This window comes from Cynoglossus semilaevis, chromosome 1 (assembly GCF_000523025.1).
Source record: "Cynoglossus semilaevis isolate Cse_v1.0 chromosome 1, Cse_v1.0, whole genome shotgun sequence".
NCBI classification, from domain to species: Eukaryota; Metazoa; Chordata; class Actinopteri; order Pleuronectiformes; family Cynoglossidae; genus Cynoglossus; species Cynoglossus semilaevis.
In genome coordinates, this window is record NC_024307.1 from 18,796,158 (window position 1) to 18,816,863 (window position 20,706).

The following is a 20,706-nucleotide window of genomic DNA, read 5'->3' on the forward strand; positions in this document are numbered from 1 at the left end:
AACACGTCTGAATTACAGCAGCCCTTTAATTATCAATGTCATTTCACATTTTCATTACATTCATGAGAGATGCCAGAGTTACTGTGTTGGCCACTGGCTGAAGGACTTCCATCTGAACGGTAGAGGGATTTCCATGTCGACCTTTTTTGTGCTCACTCTAATGTATGGTGCTGTCTTCTCAGATGCCTGTCTCATTACATCTACAAATTCATTCAATCCTCCGTAAAGATGTGACTGCAGAATATCAATCACCTCTATGGTGCTGTTGTTCACACTTTCAGTTGTTATTGCATTATAAGCCTTTTGTAGATTTAGCTTAGTCAGGTCTTTGTACTCCACTATATCTGTCTTTGCTCCTTCAATGGACTGTTTTGATGACTGCAGTAAATCTGCATAGACCTGGACGACACGAGAACACATGTCATTGTTTTTCACGTACGTGATGATCTTCTCTGCTCCTTCAGCAAACACCTGTATGAGGTTGGTGACCACATGTACATTTATGAAATGAAATGTCCTGCGCAGTGATAGGCTCAGCCAGACAGAGACATCTTCTGTGGAACTCTCCAGCTTCTTTAGGATCTTGTTTCCATCAACAGTAACTTCAGTTCCAGGTATAGTAAACTGAATTTCTCTGATGAATTTAGAAATCCTCTTCAAGAGGTTGACAAACATTTGGATTGCCCTGTCGATGGCTTCTGTTTCAGACCACGCTTCATCCAGTAGTGGTATTCTCTCTTCAGGAGTTGTAAATAGTGCTTCCTTTAAGAAATCACTGCCAAAATCCAAAGCAATTCCAATCTTGTCTTCACTGTCCCTCAAGACTTTTCTGACCTTGAATATAAGTTTGTCTATAAACCTCTGCACACTAAAAGACTTCAGGCACTGAGAAGCCTCTCTGTACATATCTGTCCCTTCATCTCCCAGCTGTTGGACTGAATCCTGCAGTGAGTTGAGAATCACCAGAACCTCACTGTAAGCTTTGTCTATGACATTTGACAGTGCGTTTTTCAACTTTAAGCTGCCTCGATTGAGGGAAAAGCCAAAGTGGGTAGTGTGGTATTTGTTGACGACCTTGAATACAGCATCATTCATGGCAGGAACTCTGTCTTTGGTCCCCTCTATGGCATCATGGAGGAAGTCCCAATTCCAGGACATTTGAACAATTAAGTTGCGTGAATTCTTCAGCGTAGCTTTGGTAATTAAAATATCCATCTCCTTAGCCTAAAGGTGAGTAAAAAGGACAGAGGACTACGGTAAACACATTGTTATGTTGAGAATGAAACTACAAAAACCCATCTATTTATAGCTGCAAATCATGTTGACAATAAATTAAAGAGCTAACCAGGTAGCGACAGAACAGTTTTGCACTGAGCTGTGTTGAAGGCCTTTGCTGCAGGTGTAGTGCCAGGAAACCAGATGATGGAGAAGATATGGATGCAGTGAGACCTTCTTTGCGAGATGTGAAGCGGAAGCTGACGTCAGTAAAGGTTTGGCTGGTGATGTCAACACTGAGAGTATGATGAGAATCCCTGTAAAACAGAAAAAACATGTCTGACTGGATTAAAGGAGGATGGAGATGGTGACTCAACATGGTGATCAAGTGACGTTGTAATGGTGGAGTTGTGAAAAAAAAAAAAGAATTCTTAAATCCGAGGACAATCTATTAGACTCTCCCCCTGAAGGTCATAACACCTACAGGATAATGTACTGAACTTTTCTATTCTATGATTGTGTAATAATCTAATTTGAACCTGTGCAACACGCTGGTCAATCTGTTCAATATTCCTTGAAATATTTTGGTTTTATTATGTCAACTTTGATGCTGTGGAGTATCTCATCAAAGTACAAACACAACTTGAGCCTATGTTTCGGCTTAGGTTGAGATTTTACCCATACTGTAAAAAGTCTCGAGAAATTCAGAAACATTTATGAACAAAGGAAGTCACTTACATTAAATCAGAAGGAGGAGTTTGACGTTTTGTTCTGAAACAAGGAAACAAAAATGTACTGGTTTAAACAAACAGATGACTACTAAGCAAAAAATGTTATTTTCATTATCTTACATTCATTAATTTGACCCGCCTTTCATAACAGATATTATTTAATTTTTAATCCAAATTTGTGTCATGGGTCTAAGTCATACAGACACATGAAAATCCTTAAAGGTCTGATGATGCTGACCATCTGTTCATACAGGTGAGCAGTTTTTACACAGTATTTAAAGACATTGATTCATGCTCTCTGTGGCATTTGTACTGTAACAGGTATTTAAATGTAAACAAATATTTAGATTTCCAATTCACCACCAACAGACACTTACACACACCTACCTCAGGTTCTGTACCAAAGCATGTTGCCAGCGGACATTTACATCATTGTGAATCAAATTGCTCTTTCCATTCACATTAATTCCGTTTTCAAAACCAAATGTAGCATCGGCTAAAAAGACAAACAAATAAATAAATGAATATCACATTGATGGTGTCATGACTTTTAAATAAAATAAAACTGTGACATATTCTTACCAGAAAGGTCATGTTCCAAGAAAGCCATGGTCGATGTGCAGACGGACTTCAGAGAAGTCACGAGGTTGGTGTCTTTCTTCTCCAGACTGGACGTTACTGACACGTTATAAATTGGGGAGGAAACTTTCACCGTGGTACTGAGTGTTCCAAATGTTGGGATAAACACACTCAGAGGTAAATGTAGGGCCATGTTAGGGACTTCAATGTTTTGTTCTGGAATTGTAATGGTTGGATGTTCAAAGTTTAAGACCGAACGTGTCACTTCCTTGAAACTGACGGTGTGTCGTCCAATGGCGAACTCTTTTGGGAGACTGAACGATGAGACTGTGATATCGGACCGTGGCACCTTCAGTGAAAGGAAGGACATTTTTCCTTTATGGTACTCTGTGTTAATATTGTAGCTGGGCACAGATACCACTGGCAATCCAGGCAGCAGGATTTCAAAAGCGGCGGTGGTGATCACCTTTGGAATCACAATGTTCTTTAGGTCGATTGTAAATGGCTCAACGTGCAATGTAGTAAACGGTAAATCCAAGGCTGGAATTGAGATTGAAGGTGGTAGAGTGAGATGGTCAGGGTCGTCAGAAGGCTCCAGTCGCATGTCAATGTGACTGAGAGAATTTAAAATCTTTTCAAACCAGGTTGGGACACCAAGATGTAACTCAGTAATGCCAAAAGAAATTCCATTTTCAAGTAGATTGTATGGAAGACTGTACTCCTGTCCGTCCATGGACTTCATGTATACAATGCTGTAAGATATGTTGAGGAATTGTAAGTCATCCTTATCTGTGACCTGGTCAAATCTGAAGACATCCCAGAGGCTCTTCTGATACACAGGCAGCTTTACTGCCTTCAGGAAACCGAGGTGGCCTTGAACTGACTCCGTCAAATCCATGCGTACCTCAGATTCATCACTGGAAACCAGGAAATCACAAGCATGGACCAGAGACGACAGCTGTTCCTGACAAGTCCAGGTGAGTGACTGCTTCTCTGAGCTCATGGCCAGGTTGATGTTCTGCCTGAGTCCAACCTGACCCAAACTACTGGGCTGGCTTGCATCAATGTCTAAGGTCATCTTGGAGGTTACTAAAGGAACAATTTCTAGTTCTCCTTTAACACTGTGTCTTCCATTTGTGCTAAAAAATGCAAATCCAACGTTGTTTTTGCTCAAATAATCAACTGTTGCATAGACGCGACTCAGGGAAACCTCCAGGACGAGGCTGTTGTTCACATCAAATTCTAATGCGCCATTGTCTGTGCTGCGTTTCTTCTTTTCCGGTTTACTAATCAGGGAATTTAAGACCGTCCCGACGGTTGAACGCAGACCATTTGCGCTGAGGTAGAAATTGGCCTTATTGTCAAGGTCTCCAGCAAAAGTATAACCTCCCAATACGGCTATGTCGGACTCTCCATGGGTAGATGTGTCCAGAGATAAATGGGAGGAAAGAGCCTCCAGTTCCCAGTTTGTGTCAAGATTTCCTTTGCCTAGAGCCTCAATGATAGGAATGTTAAACATGTAACTAAGTTTCTTCTTGGATGCTAGGTTGGGCTTAGCATTGTTATTTCCAGTAAGCTCATGTTTAAACTCAACATTAAGGAAAGGTAGATTGATATTAACTGTGTCTGACACAGAGGCTTCCATGCTTCTCTTTGTGAGGCTGACAGCACACCCGTGGTTTGCCTCCACGTTGTCATGTTTCAGTGTCCAAGCGCAAGACAGTTTCATTCCTCGGCTCCTGGTCAAAGTACTTGTGCCGTCAAACTTACCATTGAGAAAATCAAAGACAGAGGTGGAAATGGCACCAAAACGAGCAACAATGTCAGTCTGGTTGTAAAGGCCAGCATTGGCACTTACTGTAACCAAAGGTGATTTAAAGGAGAAGTCATAGGTTAAGTTGCCCAAGACTGGAATCTCAATGTTGTTCTGCACAGCTGGTAACGTGACAGTTGGCAGCTCTAGTTCATTTAACATTTCTGGAACATGGATAACAGGGAATCCCAGTGACGGCAGCACCAGAGTGTAGGAAGGCACAGGGAAACCTAGGGCGGGGATTTTGAAGCTGGGCGTATTAACCTCTTTAGGAACAAAGTAGCTGAAAGCTGGCATCTCTGCTCTGAATGCAGAAACATGAATATTCAGTATGGGTATTTTGTATCCAGGCACCGTGAAGATTCTGGGAGGTAGGCTTGCCGTGTCAATTTTGTGCTTGATGTACTGTGATTTTGCTTGGTTGTATGAATCCTTCAGGAGCGACACTACTTTGTCTCTCCATTGTTCAAATTTACCCTGGATGCACACGGCTTGATCCTTGATTGTACTGTAGACTGGTCCAAGGTGAAATTCAATACTGTGCACATCAGGATTCTTGTAGTAATGAAGCCTCAGGTTCATATCAAATGACTGTTGAGGTGTAATCAACAAGTGTTTGAGTCCAGCATTTTCCCACAGCGAGAAATCTTTAACCTCTGGGAGTGTGATTTCAAAGTAAGGCACTTTTATACTGGGTACAGAGAGTGGAACCGTCATAAAGTCCAGATTAGCTTCTCCTGAGGCTGATGAGTGAAAGAATTTCTCCCTGTCATTATTTTCTGCTGTGAAGTTATGATGGTACTTGTACTGGTTAAATTTTGCCAAAACCAAACAACTAGCTCGCTGCTTTTCAGAGTTGACTATGACTCCACAATCATGCACCAGATCTAGCCTTCCTGTCAGTTTAAGTGGTAACAACATCTTTGAGGTAACTTTGTTCCTAAAATCCAATACAGTTTCAAAAGGATGGGCCTTGAATTCCAGTGAGTTGGACATGGAGCCAGTCATACAGCCGGTAAATTCAGAATCATGAGAAGCTGTTAATGCAACTTTTAAGTCACCAATATGGGCACCTGCATTTAAAACCATTAGACTTTTCTTAAATGAGAAAATCTCACTTTCACATCTGGCTTCGATGGATATGTGGCTTAAACTGACTGATTCAATGGTCAACATTTTCTTGGATTTCAGCGCCTTACAGTCAGTCTCTCCTACAAAAGTAAGCCTGGCAGCGTCCAAATCCAGTTTGAAATCCAAACTGCTTTTGTGTGTGCCTTCGTCAGAATAGTCTAGAATGGACCACTTCCCATCACCATTGGTTTCTCCAGTCACTGCAATCCTGCCTGATTCCACTGTAGCTGCTATATTTTGTTTCAGCGACATCTGAGATGAAGAGTTCTTTGATGCCAGGTCCAAGCTGTGGTTGTAAGTGGTGTCTACAGTTGCAGAGATCCCACCCTTCAGTGAAAGTGCTACGTTGTTGACCAAATCAGCAGTGTAGATACAGGTTGTAGCCTTGGCAGCAGTCCTGGCAGAAGAATCCACAGCAGAACCAGTAAGTGATACTGATCCTTCATGGTCCACGGAGAAGGCCTTGTGTGTAGTTTTCACTGTTTCTGTGAAAAGAAGCTTTTTCATCCTGGGAGCAGTTAACTGGGCCGTGGCGTCAAGTGTGTATTCCAGGAGTTCAAAGGACGATTTCACATCTGAATGGATGGACGCTGAAAACTGTGGATTTCTTGCTGAAGATGTGGAGTTCTCAATTTTCCCAGTAGTTACGAGGGTATAATGTGGAAACTTCACTTTAAATACTCCATTCAGTTTACCAAAGGTTGGAATGCATATGTCACTGGTAATCTTGTGCAGTTTGACTTCTGGCAATGGAAGCATTGTGATTTCAAAATCTTTGACATTTAATTTGGGGATAGTGATGGTTGGCAATGTTATTTCTGAAAGAGTTATTTCAGGAAAGGTTACATCTGGTAACTGGAAGAGGTAGAGAACCTTTACATCACCAAAGATGAACTCAGGATCTGGCAGGTTGAGTTCAAATTTTCTAATATCATCTATAAGCGCAACAATCTTTGTTTTTATCTCTTCAAAGTCTATTGTTGCAGCAGGTATGGTGTAGGAATTCAGAATGGTAAATTCAGGAATAGAGAACTGGGATGGGATGTTTATTTCGTGCAGTTTGTTAAGGTTAATTGTAAATGCCGGAACAACAAGATCGGTGAGCGGTACAGTAAAAGAGCCAATTTTAATTTCTGATTTTTTCAGTGCGTCAAGAGTTGTGATAACGGCTTCTATAATCTGGTTTATAATATCACTGTCTTTAACTATTTGTGTAATCTTCCCTTTCAGTTCCTGGAACTGATTTCTAATGAATGCCACAATATTGCCATAAGACTCGCTGAATCTTTGGAGGTGAATGTACAGTTCCTCGCGGACGTCCATGTCAAGGATTCTTTGTTTCATATCCACAAGCATATCCTGAATTTTCAACTTGACGTCATTGTAAAATGTAGTCCCGATCAAATCTGCCAGTTTCTTCAGGGCATCTGCGATCTTCGTGTTTCTGAGCTTCTCCAGATATGAATAGATGTCACTCTGGAGCTTTCTGATGAAATCCCTGACAGCCTTCACTTTCTGCACCACCTCATACTTTTTAATTTGTTCATTAATATAGTCTGTCAGTTCAGCCATCTTCTCGTTGGCCTTATCCACAAATTCACTGTAGTTAAAGTCTTTCAGTGACTTCAGTGTTGAATACATCTGTTCATTCAACTCTTCAATGCTTCTCTTAAAGTCAATATTTCTAAGGCGTCTGTTAATGCTCTCGAGGAACTGCATCATTTTATTATAAACAAATTCAAACTGGACACTCTTCAGAGCATCCACAACCGACTGTACAGTCTGTTGAATTTTGAAATCTTTGATGAGAACGACGACCTGATCCATGAGCTCCTTGAATCTGTCATCGAGATTGTATTTTAGAATGAGATCCCTGATGTAGAAATAAACGGCGTTAAATTTGTCTGGGATTTCATATTCATCGATCCAGTTGACTATGACATCGTTTATAGATTCAATCACTCCTGCTATATCTGATGTTGGAATGCTATAGTGCAGCTGCTCAACATACTTGGCCAAATCCATTGAGTTGAAGAAATGACTCAAGTCTTGGAACGATTTCTTAACATCAAAGTTCTCGATTTTCTTCTTTGTTTCAGAGAGTTTGTCCTTTATTTTGTCTCTTATTCCATACTTTGAGTCCAGCTCTCGCAGCCATTGCGTACTGACATCTGTGAGCTTCTGCAGGTCAATCTGTCGCACAATGTCCTCCAGGGCAAGAAGCACTTTGACAAGTGACTGCTTGACTTGATACTTGTCATCAAAGGCTTGAAGTTGATCACCGATCTTTGAGAGGATTTCTCTTACTTTCACGCCAAAGTCCCCATCTTTAATATGGTGTTGGACTGTAACGATGAGGTCTCTGATTTTTGTAGCGACATTTATCACCATATTTTCCAGGTTCTGACTGAAATGTTGCATCCCGAGCTCCAAGTCCTTGACTGTGATGGAAAACTCGTTGACAAAATAATCGAGTTTGTCTTTAATTCCTTTTACTTTGCGGTCTAAATCCATTTTCTGCATAATATCCCTTACTTTTTTTGGTAGCTCTTTTAACTTGGCCCTAAAGTCAACGATGAGCTCATCGATATCCAGATTTGTAATAAACTGGTGAAATGATTCCAGAGCTTTAACAAGCGTATTTTTGACTCTGTCGAATGCAGCAGGAAGGCTGTCAATAAATGGAATGCTAACGAGATGACAGTCGCTGTTCTTGTCATACTTGAGGAATCCCATGGTGCTGAACTCCTGAATTTCTGGGGGTGAGCTCTTTTCTTTTAAAAGCTTGCTGAATAGATCTGTCAGTAATGCTCCTGAGAATTCAAAACCAGTCTTTTGAGGATTGTTGTAAGTACTGATATCTTGGTTATAGGCATGGTTGTTGATTTTAGATTTCACTTTCCAGTTTAGGTACTGATCGGCAGGGCTCAGCAGGCCGTCTAATTTGTTGTCCACGCTAGTGAAAGACTGGTCACCTGAGAGGGAATGTGTGGTTGACATGCGACTGTCGTGTGAATACGCAAAAGCCAAAGGCTCGGCTTTAACCAACAACTTGCTGTACAACTGTCCAGTGTGCTTCCCACGTAATCTAATTTCACCATCGCTGTTGACAAGTGCATCAACAGTGACACTGAAAGGCAGTGCCATGGTGCGGAGTGTGCCGTCAAATCGTAGCTGCTCAGAATTGACTCTTGCTTCACATATAGACTTGGAGGAGAGTCCGGCAAATTCAAACTCACACTTCTGGCTTATCTGAGCATCCATGACAGTTCCAGATGTGCTGCACTGAACTGTTCCGGCCATATCTTCGTAACTGACCTCATAGGTATGCTTAAGGTAATGCTCTTCTTTAAACACTCCCCTCGTACTTCCGCTCAGACCTACCTTATTTGGTTGAACCTTCAGATGGCCCTCATTTTTCAAGTCGACATCGTTAAGTTTAAGGTCATTCATTACATCAAAGGACATGATAAATGGCCTGATGGTAACTTTAGTATCTTGCTTGTAGTAAATGTCTTCACAGATGACGTTGTTAGTGCTTGAGCCCAGGGCTAGGGTCCACAGAGTGAGGGTCATTGTGTAGCTATTTTCTGTTCTCAGTTGCTTCAGTGTAGCCATGGAATTACCATTTATGGTCAATGCCCGACGGTTTAATAAAACATTCAGGTTGTTTCTGGTGGTTGCCCCATAAGCATGACCTTTAAGTATACCTTCAAAAGAGGCGTCTGCACTTGTGACTTTGCCCTGAATGTTTAGCTCTCCCCTGCCTTCGTCAGCTATCACTTTGGTCCTGGAGGACAGGTTGGCTCCATTGTTGTCTATGGCTCCATTAAAGAGGTTCTCTAATGTCACAGGGCTGCACTGAAAGCTGTTAGTTCCACTCGTGGTCAAACCATTTTTACCAAGCATAACAGAAGCTTTGTGCATTCCACGCCCTGTTTCAAGGATGAGAGAACCTTCAGAGTTCAGCTGCAGACCGTTGACATCTAAGGATCCAGACAGCATTGAGTACGCTCTATTCGTGTCATCGTTTGCCTGTGACTCAATGCGGAAAATGCCCATTTTGCTGGACACCCCGAGCTCCACTTTGTTGTTAAGTATTTTACCCAGGACCGTTCCGAGGGCATTGCATTTTAGAGTGAGTTGAGCGTCTTTGTATTTGAGCTCTGCCACGTGCTTCAGGACGTCCCTCTGGACATTAGTCTTAGACACCACGTTCAACTCGGAGTTTGCGTAGACACCGTGGATCCTGTTCTGAAGACTGATGAGAGGTGAATCAAAGACAAAGGTAGACTCTCCCTTTCCTTTTCTTTCTAGTGGTCGAAGGTTGTAATTGTTGCTGTAGGACACATTGGAGTGTAGTGGACCAACTCTCAGCAGTCCGTCTAAGGAACCATCTCCTGAAACCTCATCTGAATTCAGAGTGGAGGTTGACTGAGCCGAGTAAAATACAAAGGCCTCCAGACCCACTGGACTAGAAACTTCCACTTTATAGCTGGCCCTTGCATTAAATTTGCTTGTTACCTGCAGTGATTCTACGATACTGAAGCTTGTATCAATAAAGCAATGACTGAAGGAAGTATTGAGGAGATACTTCAGATTGTCCTCAGCTCTCCCAGAAATCAATCCAGTTCCTGACATAAATAAAATAAAAGAAATATATTATTAGTAGTATATCTGTGATCTCTACTCCACCTTGACTTTTGAAATATGCCACGGAGTTAACATTTCTCATCAAATCACATTTCTCATCCATTTCAAGGATTAACTAGAAGTACCTCAGGGCTGTCACATGTAATCCAGAAATGTAAACATACATTCAAATTATGGGCAAAACAGAAGATTTCCACCACAGTAGACGATGGTAATGAAGTAAAGAGCTGTAAAAAGACTTACCTTCCAGCTTGTATGACAATAGCTTTAGAGGTGACTGAGCCAGGGCTTTGTACTGTACAATGTAGTTGGGGACATCGACAGTGTTGTTGCCGCCCAAGAAGGATCCTTCCCAAAGGTAGTAATTGGTGTTGATCTTGGTGGATGCTTCTGCCAGACCAAGAAGAGGTATGGAAAAATCCAAAGTAGTTGGAATAGTAAATGGTGGCAATGAATATGTTTTGGGAGGAATACTGATGCCTAATCTGTTCAAATCTATGCTGGGAATAGACAGAGTGGTTGGGATGTTGAGGTCATTCACATTTTTCCCTCCAAGTGGAAGAGGAAGTGAGATAGCCATCCTTTCTTTGTTGAACTGGTATCGAAACAGGCTGTCACTAGTGACAAAAAGGAGAAAAATCAGTCAGTGCACGTACACTATATCAAACAGATCATCGACCACTGTCTGTGTTTGTGAAATACGTACGACTGCAGAAACAGTTTCTCAGGTACAGACGGCAGAGAAAACTCTAAGATGCTTCTTCTACTGCGCAGGTTTCCAAGATATGGGACGTGGGCTCCAAATTTGTCCAGCCATATATTTCCTGCCTTCAGGGAAACATTGCAAAAAACAATGTAAGTTGTATTATGTATTGTTAGCGTGATCTAAATCTGGTGGAACTGCAGTAGGGTGTGTTGCAGTGATTTACTCGACATAAATATTATACATTAGATCAGGGATTCCCAAAGTGTGGGGCGCACACCCACAGGGTGCCAAAAGCTGATATTTTCATTAATATTTAAATTCAGGCCTCATATACAGTATGTGTGTGTTGTTGAGTAGGTGTGGGGAATGTTGGGATATGTCAACCTTGTTGGGAACATAGAAGGGGCTGCTGTGGCCAAAAAAGCTTTGGGAACCACGGCATTAGATCATCTAATGTCTTTACCTCAATCCCTTTGTTGATTATGTGACGGAGTTTCATGTCGGTCTTTGGTACTCTTTGGTCCAGAACATCATCAAAAAGTCTCTGCAGCTGCTCATTATAATCCTCCAGACCTGGGATTAGTTTGTGAATATCTGAGTTCAGGTCCGATGTCAGCTCCACCTCAAACTTGTCAGCGTCTGTGAAGAGAAGGTCACAATAAATAAGAGAGAGAAACACTGATCTTAATGTCGTTTCTTTGTTGAACATATGTGGGACGTCTGTTACCATGTCTGAGAAGACTTTTCTGCTGAAAGGACGTCTTTGGCAGTGAGACGACAGTCTCAACTTCCATCAGTGCTTCCTCGTCGTCCTTCAGGGTTGCAGTGACAGATGCCTTGGAATTCAGTGAGGGGATATTCATCTGCAGTTGTAACATGGCGTCCTTCATCATGCTAAGCCTGTATTTGAAACAGGACACAGAGGTGTTTTCTTTTTTTTTTTAACCATTTTTAGGAGTTTTTTTAGGAGATGCTTTTCCTTTACAATGAGACCAGCATGAGCTTTAATAATAAAAAAATGTATAAATAACAGACAGTTTACCTTGTCCTTCCAACAAGACTCAGCTGTGGAATGTTCTTGTTAGTGACATCGATGGTAATACCTCGCATCTTCTTCCCTTTGGAGTCGCTGTCAGTTACGGCCAGTTTGATTCCTGCTTCCACATCATAGTCAGGAATAGCGACATCCGCGGTCAAAATGTCCTTATTGCGGTTGTATTTCAGAGTGGCGGTGACCTCTGTTGAGTCGTCACCTATTCAGCAGAAATTTAACTGATATATGATATATGTTATTCTCCAACAGGAAGGAGGTTTGGATCAAATATAAATAGGACATTTTACAAACTTAGAAAATCACATGGGTACTGATGTACAGTAAGTACTGATGTCCAATGACCACCTGAATTTCAATCTCTCTTTCTGCCTATTAGATATTTCGCCACACAGCAGCATGGAGGAGTTTACTGACAAATTATATGGAAGAATGACTGAGAACTTACTGTACTGTATTTAATTTACTTTAACACAGTTAAATGTGCATAGTCATACAGTATTCATTTATAAATAATCCGCTGTTATAATATCTACTGCTACTCTATGATATTGTTAAGAAGGAGTAATGCTCGTTTATTACATATAAATATCTGTACAGCTGTACCTTCTGCTTTCAAGGTTAGCCTTAAAGAGTCTGTTGTTCGTAGACCTTTTTTACCCTCCTTCAGTGGTTCAATGGTGGCAGTGTACTCTGTAATTTCCCCTGTAGGCTGGATTTCTACTGCAAACCTGGAAGACAATTGGTTTTAAATGAAATGGAGAAAAAAATAGCAAGTATAAAAAAGTAAAGAATTGCTACTTGGATTTGGAAATTGTTTGGGAACATGAACCAGAACATGTGATATTTCCCACCTCGTCTCTCCAGTCGGAGGATAATAAAGGGCCTTGTCCATGGACATGGCATTAGAATGTTGCAGGACGGTGCACAGTTTGAGACCACTAAATAAATCCTGGCACTCTGTCAAATCAGTTCTGTCCTCTCCCTGTGAAGGTGCTGTGGTCGTTCGCCCAGAGGACACTGACAGCAACTTGTTGCTTTGGTTTAAAAAGAAAATGAAATCAGTGTCATATCAACCACAAACTGCTGTAGAGCAGGGTGTTGATACAAATGACACTAACCTGAAACTGAACAGCTGAATATTTCCTTTAGGGGCTGGTAGAGACAGTCTAATCTGGTTCCTGTTCATGGTGACTTGAGCATTGTTGTTACTCTCATGGTACACGTTGGTCTGCATCACAAGCCCTGTCTCCAGGTATTCTGGAACGTTCACGCCCATTTGGGTGATAAATTCAAGTCCAACCGATGGCATGAAGGAAACGTGAGTCTGCAAAAAGACAAAAGTGAATGTAGCCCAGATCACCATGCAGGTGATAAAAGAAATAAGTCATTTTAGTCTAATAGAGATTCTCATTCACCGTTCCAGTACTGGGTGAATGGGCGAGGCCTCCTTTGGCTCCAGCTGTAATCACACCGGCCACTGAGAACCTTAGTGGGAGGCCAGAGGCGGTAGGGAGGGAGAAAATATTCTCCATGAAGATGTAATGGGCAAACACCTTGTTGTTGGTGCTGTTAATTAATGACATTATAATCTGCAGGGCAGAGAACAGAGAAAACAGCTGTTAGATTGTCAGTGAGGATGACTATTGTTAAGCACTTTGAGACAACGTCCTCTGATACTCAAATGTTGCACTAACAATAGTCCTTTGACGTCCTCTGATACTCAAATGTTGCACTGATAGTATGTTATTGTTGATCAACCAAGACGTACCTTGTAGGGTAAAACATTGAAGAAAATTTGGTAATACATTGTCAGAGTCTCCAAGACTGTGCGTATTTCACTGGTTTTCATGTAACCAATCTCATTTCCTAGAAGGTGAAGAAAGGCTACTGCCTCGGGGGTTTCCGATGTTCGCAGGTCATCCACAAGCTTCTGGATATTGTTTGTGATGTCTTTCAGAAGATCCTGCGGGGGCTGAAAAGACTTGATTTTTAGAATTTTCCCTGTTGTTATCCAAAAGTGAAGCAAACTATCGACTGATCGTTGTACCTGTCTTTTCATTCTCCCTTTCCCAGGAGCCATCTTTTCCAAAACATCTTTAAGCATCCCAGCATTGTTCTCTGCCCAGTACATAATTCTTGAAAAGGAGTCCGGAAAGAAACCCTTCTCTCCAAAAAGAGCTTCAATGGTTGGTTCAAATCCGGATCCTTCAACGTTAACCTACAAGGGAAAGATTCTGAATATTAAAAAAAATACCAAATTTGTGTGAGACGTCATCACGTCAAGATTCTGGCGGAACCTACTTCAAAGACATCGTGGCTGTAGCCAAAAGCCTTTAGCGTGGTTTCCAGCATCACCTCCTTCGGTAGTGTGTTCCTTTCGTCAAAGATGATGTTTGCTTGCACTGAGCCAAAAGCAGACTCTGTTTTGTAGTTGCGTGACATGCCTTCCTGTACTTCATGTCGGGGTGGAAGAGCCGACTGAATGTATTCTTTCAGTCTTTAAAAGAAGAAAGTTTTGATTAGAACAAGACGACCTCACAGAACTCATTAGCAGTAACCAAGAACACACACACGCTCTATATTCCGACATAACAAAAATGTGCTGTTTATGGAATATTATAATGCTGATCAAAGATCACTCACTGTTGCAATTCTGGCTCCTGAGAGCCAAGAATGTTCTTGAGGTGAGAAAACACAAAGTTCCTGATCTGTTCATTCCTCACATAATTCAAAATATGCAGAATGTCTTTAACCAGGGCTAGAGGTGGGCTCTTCATTAAGGTTAGATACGCTGCTATACGTCTCTCCACAGAGTTCTGGTCGTCCTGGAACACCTCTGTGAGAACCCTGACCATCTGTTTTTGACAAATAACAAATGGCAAGATTAGAACGTGACATTAGGACAAAAATTAGTTCATAACATTCAGGAGTATTTAGTTTTTCCAGACCCAGGAAATGTCTTTAAAGTATCTGGTCAGAGCTGCAGTGATTGTAAAAATTCCCACTTGCTGCCAAATATCAATAACTGCAGTCCATTTTTCTCTCTCCTTTAATCAATGTGTCCTACTGCACACAATAATGAAGAATAAGGCCTATTATTGTCACGTTATAAAACCAACAAAGTTTCTAGGAAAGAGATACAGTATTTTAAATAGAAGCAAATACCAGTCTCTCACTGTCTTCCACCCCCCTCTCTCACCCTCTCTCCAGTATGAACTGATTATACTGATATTCTCTATAGCAGTATAACTATACGTTTGTATACAGTTATTGTCAGTTAGCAGGAAATTACCTTTTGGTTGAAATAAGCAGATATTAACATTAATTAATATATATTTCTAGCATGTACTGAATACACTTAACCTTAATTATATTAAATATCATACACATCATTATATTTACGTATTGTATCGTGTATACATTTAAGCAAGGGTCATGTTCACCATCACAAAATAATGTAATAGATATTGTGACTGTACCTCATCCCTAATGTCCATTAGCCTCAGGGCCTGTATGGCTGCCTTTTGGTTGGACAATGGAATGTCTCTTCTTTTAGCACAATTTAAAACAGAGGAAATCAAACTCGGACTAACAGCTTGCATGGCCTGACCCATGACACCGACCACCTGGAGATGAAGAACAGAGTACGACGTGAACACGGTTCAGATAACACTGAGGATGAACTCACTCAGCAGGAGGTTACTACTGTTATTACCCGCAGCACAAGGAAGTCAGACTCTGGATCTTCTCCTGAGCAGTCATCCAAGAGTGTCTCCATGAACGCTGACACTTCTGTGACCTCTGCTGTGACTCCGCCTTTATGAAACCTGCGTGTTGATGCATTATAACGTTAATGAGGTGTGGTATATAAATACTTAGATACTTAGAATACTTAGAGACCGTGAAGTTTGGAACCTAATGTGATCAGAAATAAATCACAGGGCCACATATAGGGACATACAACCATCCACGTCTATGAACTTAGAGTTTTTGATTAACCTACAGCCCTACAGAGGGTGTTTTTGGGCAGTGGGAGGAAGCTGGACTGGTTGACCCTGAGAAAACCCACGCACACACAGGGAGAACATGCAACTGGATACATGACCATGGATCATTTGTGAACCAGTGATCTTCTTGCTGTAAAGTCAAGCATTCTACCACTATTTGCCACTGTGTGGCGCTTGTTATATCTAGACACACAAATTAGGATAAGTGGACAGTTGGTCTGTGAACATTTATGTTACATTATAAATCAAATTATTGGATGAATGTTTCTTGGATGTAAGACTAAGATGTCACTGTTACTACTACTCACTTCTTCACTGTGTTGGCCAGAGCGTACATGATGGCCTTGCTCTGTTTATACTGAGCCATACTGAGCATATCTCTGACATGGGCCTTGTTAGGGTTGGCCTGCAGACTCAGCCAGTAGACCAGAGCATCTACTTCCACTGACATCCCGTCAATGGTTCTAGCAGCCTGAAGGATGGCACTAGTGCATTCCAAAGTTCCACACTGGACCAGGCCCTGCCAGGTCAGCCAAGTTGACCTGTCAAGCATTTCGTCGACCAGCTGACTCAGGGTCTCATTCTTCAGAACACGGAGGCTGGAAACCAGCTTGTGAAAAAGGCCTGGTCTTTTCTGACCCTGGTCTGTGTCGGACAGATCCTGAAGCTCCTGCAGAGTGCTGAGAACAGTGTCCTTCGTCTGCATGGAGGCTTTATCGTCAGGGTCCTCGAAATACAGTGGCCTGCTCTCACTCGGATTTACAGCTGTGTAAAAAACATTGTGTTAGTGTTTAGCAAGGTTGTTTGAATGCATCAGGTACAGTTTAAAAAATTAAGCCTCAAATGATCACTCACCAAATTCTCTGTTGTTAATCTTTTTGGAGCTTTGGTAGTTCAGTTTCTGTGTCACTACGGATGAAGTTCCATTCTCCCTGTATGACAGTTAAGACCGTGAAACAAAGTTGGGGCAATAAAAAACATACTCTCACACAACATGTCATCAGACAGTACTTACTCAGAGGCGAAGGGCAGATGCATGTGTTTCTCTGTGCACATGACTGTCGTGATGTGCTTCCCCTTGTTATCAAACTGGTAGTTGCAGTCTTGAGCGCTTCTGATTAGCTTTGATAGTGGAAGATGCTGGTAACATATGTAAACATTATTTATGTATTAACATAAAAGTTAAAATCAGTATTTTAACCACAATACCCATACCCATTCAACCACTCTTAATTTTTAATTTTACGAAGGAAATGTTTTTTATTGTTTTTATTGTGTGGAAAAATCCCACCTAAAAACATTCCAAATTTCCATCACATTTTCTTTTAAAGCTCACACTCCCCCTAGTGGCACCCATGGGTGTGTGCCCCACACTTTGGGAGTCTCATGAATAAATGAAATACAGTAGACCCGATCTTTGGCAGCAACGCACAGGATTCAGATCTGTCAATCGTGTCTAAAGAACAACTGAGCCTAAGGGTTTAGAATCGGGGAAGAGTGATAATGTAAATGTAATAGCTGCACCTTAAATACAGCTAATACTATACATTCTACACAGCTAGCTCGCCAATAACACCATACTGTATATGCAGGCTTTGACCCAAGTTTGCAGAAAGAAACAATACATGGGTAATATGTGAAACAGACCAAGGGAGAGCTACCTGCTCAATGCTGACATACAAGACACTCTCATCACTCACTTCAGGAAGAAGAGGAAGGATTCTACATCTCACCAGTTTCTGCAGCAGAGCCAGTGGACTGTGGGCCAGTTCCCTGGTGTGGTGTTGATCACAATGAGACAGCTCTCGAGACAGTGTCACATCTGTGGGGATGTCCTTCACCACATTTACTATAATATCTGTTAAACACAGACCATGCACCGTGCTCTGGTAAAAGCAAAAGAATAGAGGGATTCAGGATAAGAGTATAACAACATCTATAGCAGTAATCAAATCCACATGAAAAGACAGGAGTGTGATTTGTGACCTGGTCAACTACTGTTGCCTTCTATATGTCTGTCTGTCTGTTTGCGTTTTCCACAGGCAGACACTGGAATCTCATTTACTAAGAATTTTGCAGGACAACCTGCAGTACATGTCGGTGTAAAAATACTACGTATACATGAAACAATCACACAATAAAAAAGACAAACAGTCGAATGATTGGCATCTACCCTTTAACCTTCCTTGATGTTAACCTGGACTTCTCAGGTTAACATTGTGTTCTTTTCTTTTCTACTGTACTTGTGACCACACTCACCACTGGGCTGTTTTGCACTCCCTCTATTTCTGGGACCACAAGTGCCGAAATAATTCCTCTTTTAAAGTTAAGAATGTTGACTTGTTCCTCTCTCTCAGGGTAAAGATGGATGTGGGTCGCATCCTGTGCCGTGAATTTCAGGGGGTTTCTGCATCGAAACAAAGACAAACCAGTAAGTTTCAGAAAATGGTTCAACTGCACAGTTTTAACAATACTGGATTGTTCCAACCTTCAGTGCATCAAACCAAAACTATGTCATTAAATGATGACATAAATATGCACTACCATAATTACAAGTATTGGCAAAGTTCACTACATATTAAGCAAAAAGTCCATCAATTGAATATGTACCAATGTTTAGATTTAAAGAAATGAAAATAATAAATAAATAGACAGATGAAAAATGATCTTTTCTGTCATTCAGAAGAAAATTGCAAATACATAATTACAAATCTTCCACTTAACATGTTTAATGGTTTAATGGGACGAGGAATGAGGGAGAGGGTAATGACATTAAAATGCTTTATCTTTCAGTAATGCCTAACCTCCAGAGGCAGTTGGTTCAAAAATGTTTGTTCTAGGTCAGTCCATATGAATGGAATCAGACTTTGGACAAGCTAACATCAATGCACACTGTAGGGCCTCAGTCTGAAACTTTCTGACAAAAAAATACCTATTTACCTCCACAAAAGAAAATGTATGACACTGCATGTTCACATGAAGCACTGTTCATACTGACTTTCCCATGGCCGTGTTGAAGGCCTCAGAGTTAGGAGACGGTCTGTAAACCGGCTGGCCCTCTGGATCTGAACCAGAGATCTCACTCAGTGCACAGTCCCTGGTCTGCAGGACAAATCTGCAGGCTTGAGGGACTTCGATCTCCACCTAAAGAAATTGGATACAGTACATGTTGTCACCACAGATACAGACAGTCAGCGGAGATAAGACTTTACTTTACGAGTCACGTGACAGTGCAGATATCACGTACCTGACAGGAGATTTTGGGGCCGTTGATCAGGGCGGGGGTGTCGCCTGCAGTATTTCTGCTCTCAGTTGTATATTGGTACACATATTTCTTGTAGGCCTTGAACCTGGATGCCACTGTAGCACAGTAATGATGAATATTTAGTAGTAGTAGATATTTATTGGCTGGATACTGGATATTTATTCTTTGAATTTTGCTCCATGTGTAAATATATGCTCATATGTAAACATATCTTCCTATGTTGTTCGGCTGCAAGGTTAAAGTTAAAAAAAAACTTTTTACAAATCACATTATCATGCAAATCATGCCTTTTCTAACAGATGGAAAAACCTAAGAGTATCAATATAGTATTAATGGTGAAAAGTTTCTAGGAGCAACTGATAATGCTTTTTTTTTATTTAATAAAACCCCAATAATTTTCAAATTTCCCACTACACATATACTGTTTGACATTTTAAATGTAAGTGAAATATACTAGAGATCAACGCCTGTCACCGCCTCCAGTAATTAATTTGACAGTACTTGGAAGAACAGAGTTTGAACAACTTTTGCTGCATATGTGCCACATTCAAAGCTAAGTTAGTACATCGCATGCGAGGCCAGTGGGTGTCTAACACATTCTATTACTGCAGTGGTTCCCAAAGTTTTTTGGTCACTGCCCACTTTGAACAAGTGGGAATTTTCAATTTTTAGTTCAGCACATCAGATCACTGTGTGTCTATCATCACTACATACAGTATTTACAGTCACATTCAACCCGGTGCAAACAGTTACAAAGTCCATGTTTGTAAATTCTACATAATTCCCATCCCACAGGACCCAGTGGTCTATAGAAGTCTGGGGTCAAACAGTCTTTAATAAAGTGGTTCAACTTACACAGACATTCTTGTTTACTGCCTCCTTCTGCAAAACAGAGTGAAAGGAATTAAACAAAACAACATGTGTGTTATCAATTTTTATGATTGAATCAATCAATGTCTAATAAATAAAACAAATACATTTAAAAAATGAAGAAGGTGGTTATTTACTGTATGTGTCTGGCTGCAGTAGTACAACAAACATATCATATCCTAGATTGTTAGGTCGTGCACATCACTAACACGTCATAGCTGATTGCCTGCTATTATTAACCAAATGCGGTCTTTTCATAAAAGCTATTTCACAAATAATCCCCCGTAGAACAACAACTATGGAACAACAACTATGGAAAAAATCTGATAAAAGCCCCTGATTCACGTAATGCAGATGAAAATGGATTTTGACTTACGTGCCAGTGCATAGCTGCTGAGCAGCAGTAACAGCCACACCTTTCTATAACCCATCATGGGTTACATAAATGACTCGTCTCTGTGTTTTACAGCTGCTTCTTGTCTTTGCTAATGCAGACACACTTCCAACTCAATCTTATAGAGGCACTCCCTGCACCTCCAGCCCCGTTTTGTTACCACAAACACAGCTAAGCCGGAGAGGTCGTCACAAAGTTCAAACTCTGTTCAAGCGGTAGAAAACGAATCAATACCATTAAAAACCAAAGCAGGTTTGTCTAAGGTCAGAAACAGGCATTTATTTCAGC

At 41.1% G+C, this 20,706-nt stretch overlaps 1 protein-coding gene across 1 annotated transcript; it reads right to left on the reverse strand.

Annotated features, from left to right (window-relative positions):
* Positions 1 to 8: 8 nt before the first annotated feature.
* apoba (apolipoprotein Ba) lies at positions 9 to 20,590 on the reverse strand. The gene is made up of 29 exons (XM_008316543.2): positions 20,401 to 20,590; positions 20,010 to 20,036; positions 19,137 to 19,249; positions 18,888 to 19,033; positions 18,149 to 18,296; positions 17,623 to 17,775; positions 16,905 to 17,029; positions 16,745 to 16,821; positions 16,198 to 16,654; positions 15,598 to 15,709; positions 15,362 to 15,508; positions 14,526 to 14,737; positions 14,184 to 14,379; positions 13,930 to 14,100; positions 13,651 to 13,854; positions 13,298 to 13,471; positions 13,001 to 13,206; positions 12,734 to 12,916; positions 12,486 to 12,610; positions 11,871 to 12,081; positions 11,556 to 11,728; positions 11,292 to 11,467; positions 10,829 to 10,950; positions 10,366 to 10,739; positions 2,529 to 10,103; positions 2,334 to 2,442; positions 1,954 to 1,986; positions 1,346 to 1,532; positions 9 to 1,224 (listed from the first exon to the last, which is right to left on the reverse strand). The coding sequence occupies exons 1-29, from the start codon at positions 20,456 to 20,458 to the stop codon at positions 79 to 81; spliced, it is 13,140 nt and encodes a 4,379-aa protein (XP_008314765.1). The 5' UTR covers positions 20,459 to 20,590; the 3' UTR covers positions 9 to 78.
* Positions 20,591 to 20,706: the final 116 nt, after the last annotated feature.

Bases quoted from the DNA above. Each gene is read 5' to 3' on its own strand.
- apoba (XM_008316543.2), bottom strand. From the start codon at position 20,458: ATGATGGGTTATAGAAAGGTGTGGCTGTTACTGCTGCTCAGCAGCTAT. The intron at 1,987-2,333 runs GTAGGTGTGTGT...TCCTTGTTTCAG, and splicing joins GCTTTGGTACAGAACCTGAG to AACAAAACGTCAAACTCCTC. The intron at 1,225-1,345 runs GTTAGCTCTTTA...ACTCACCTTTAG, and splicing joins AACTGTTCTGTCGCTACCTG to GCTAAGGAGATGGATATTTT.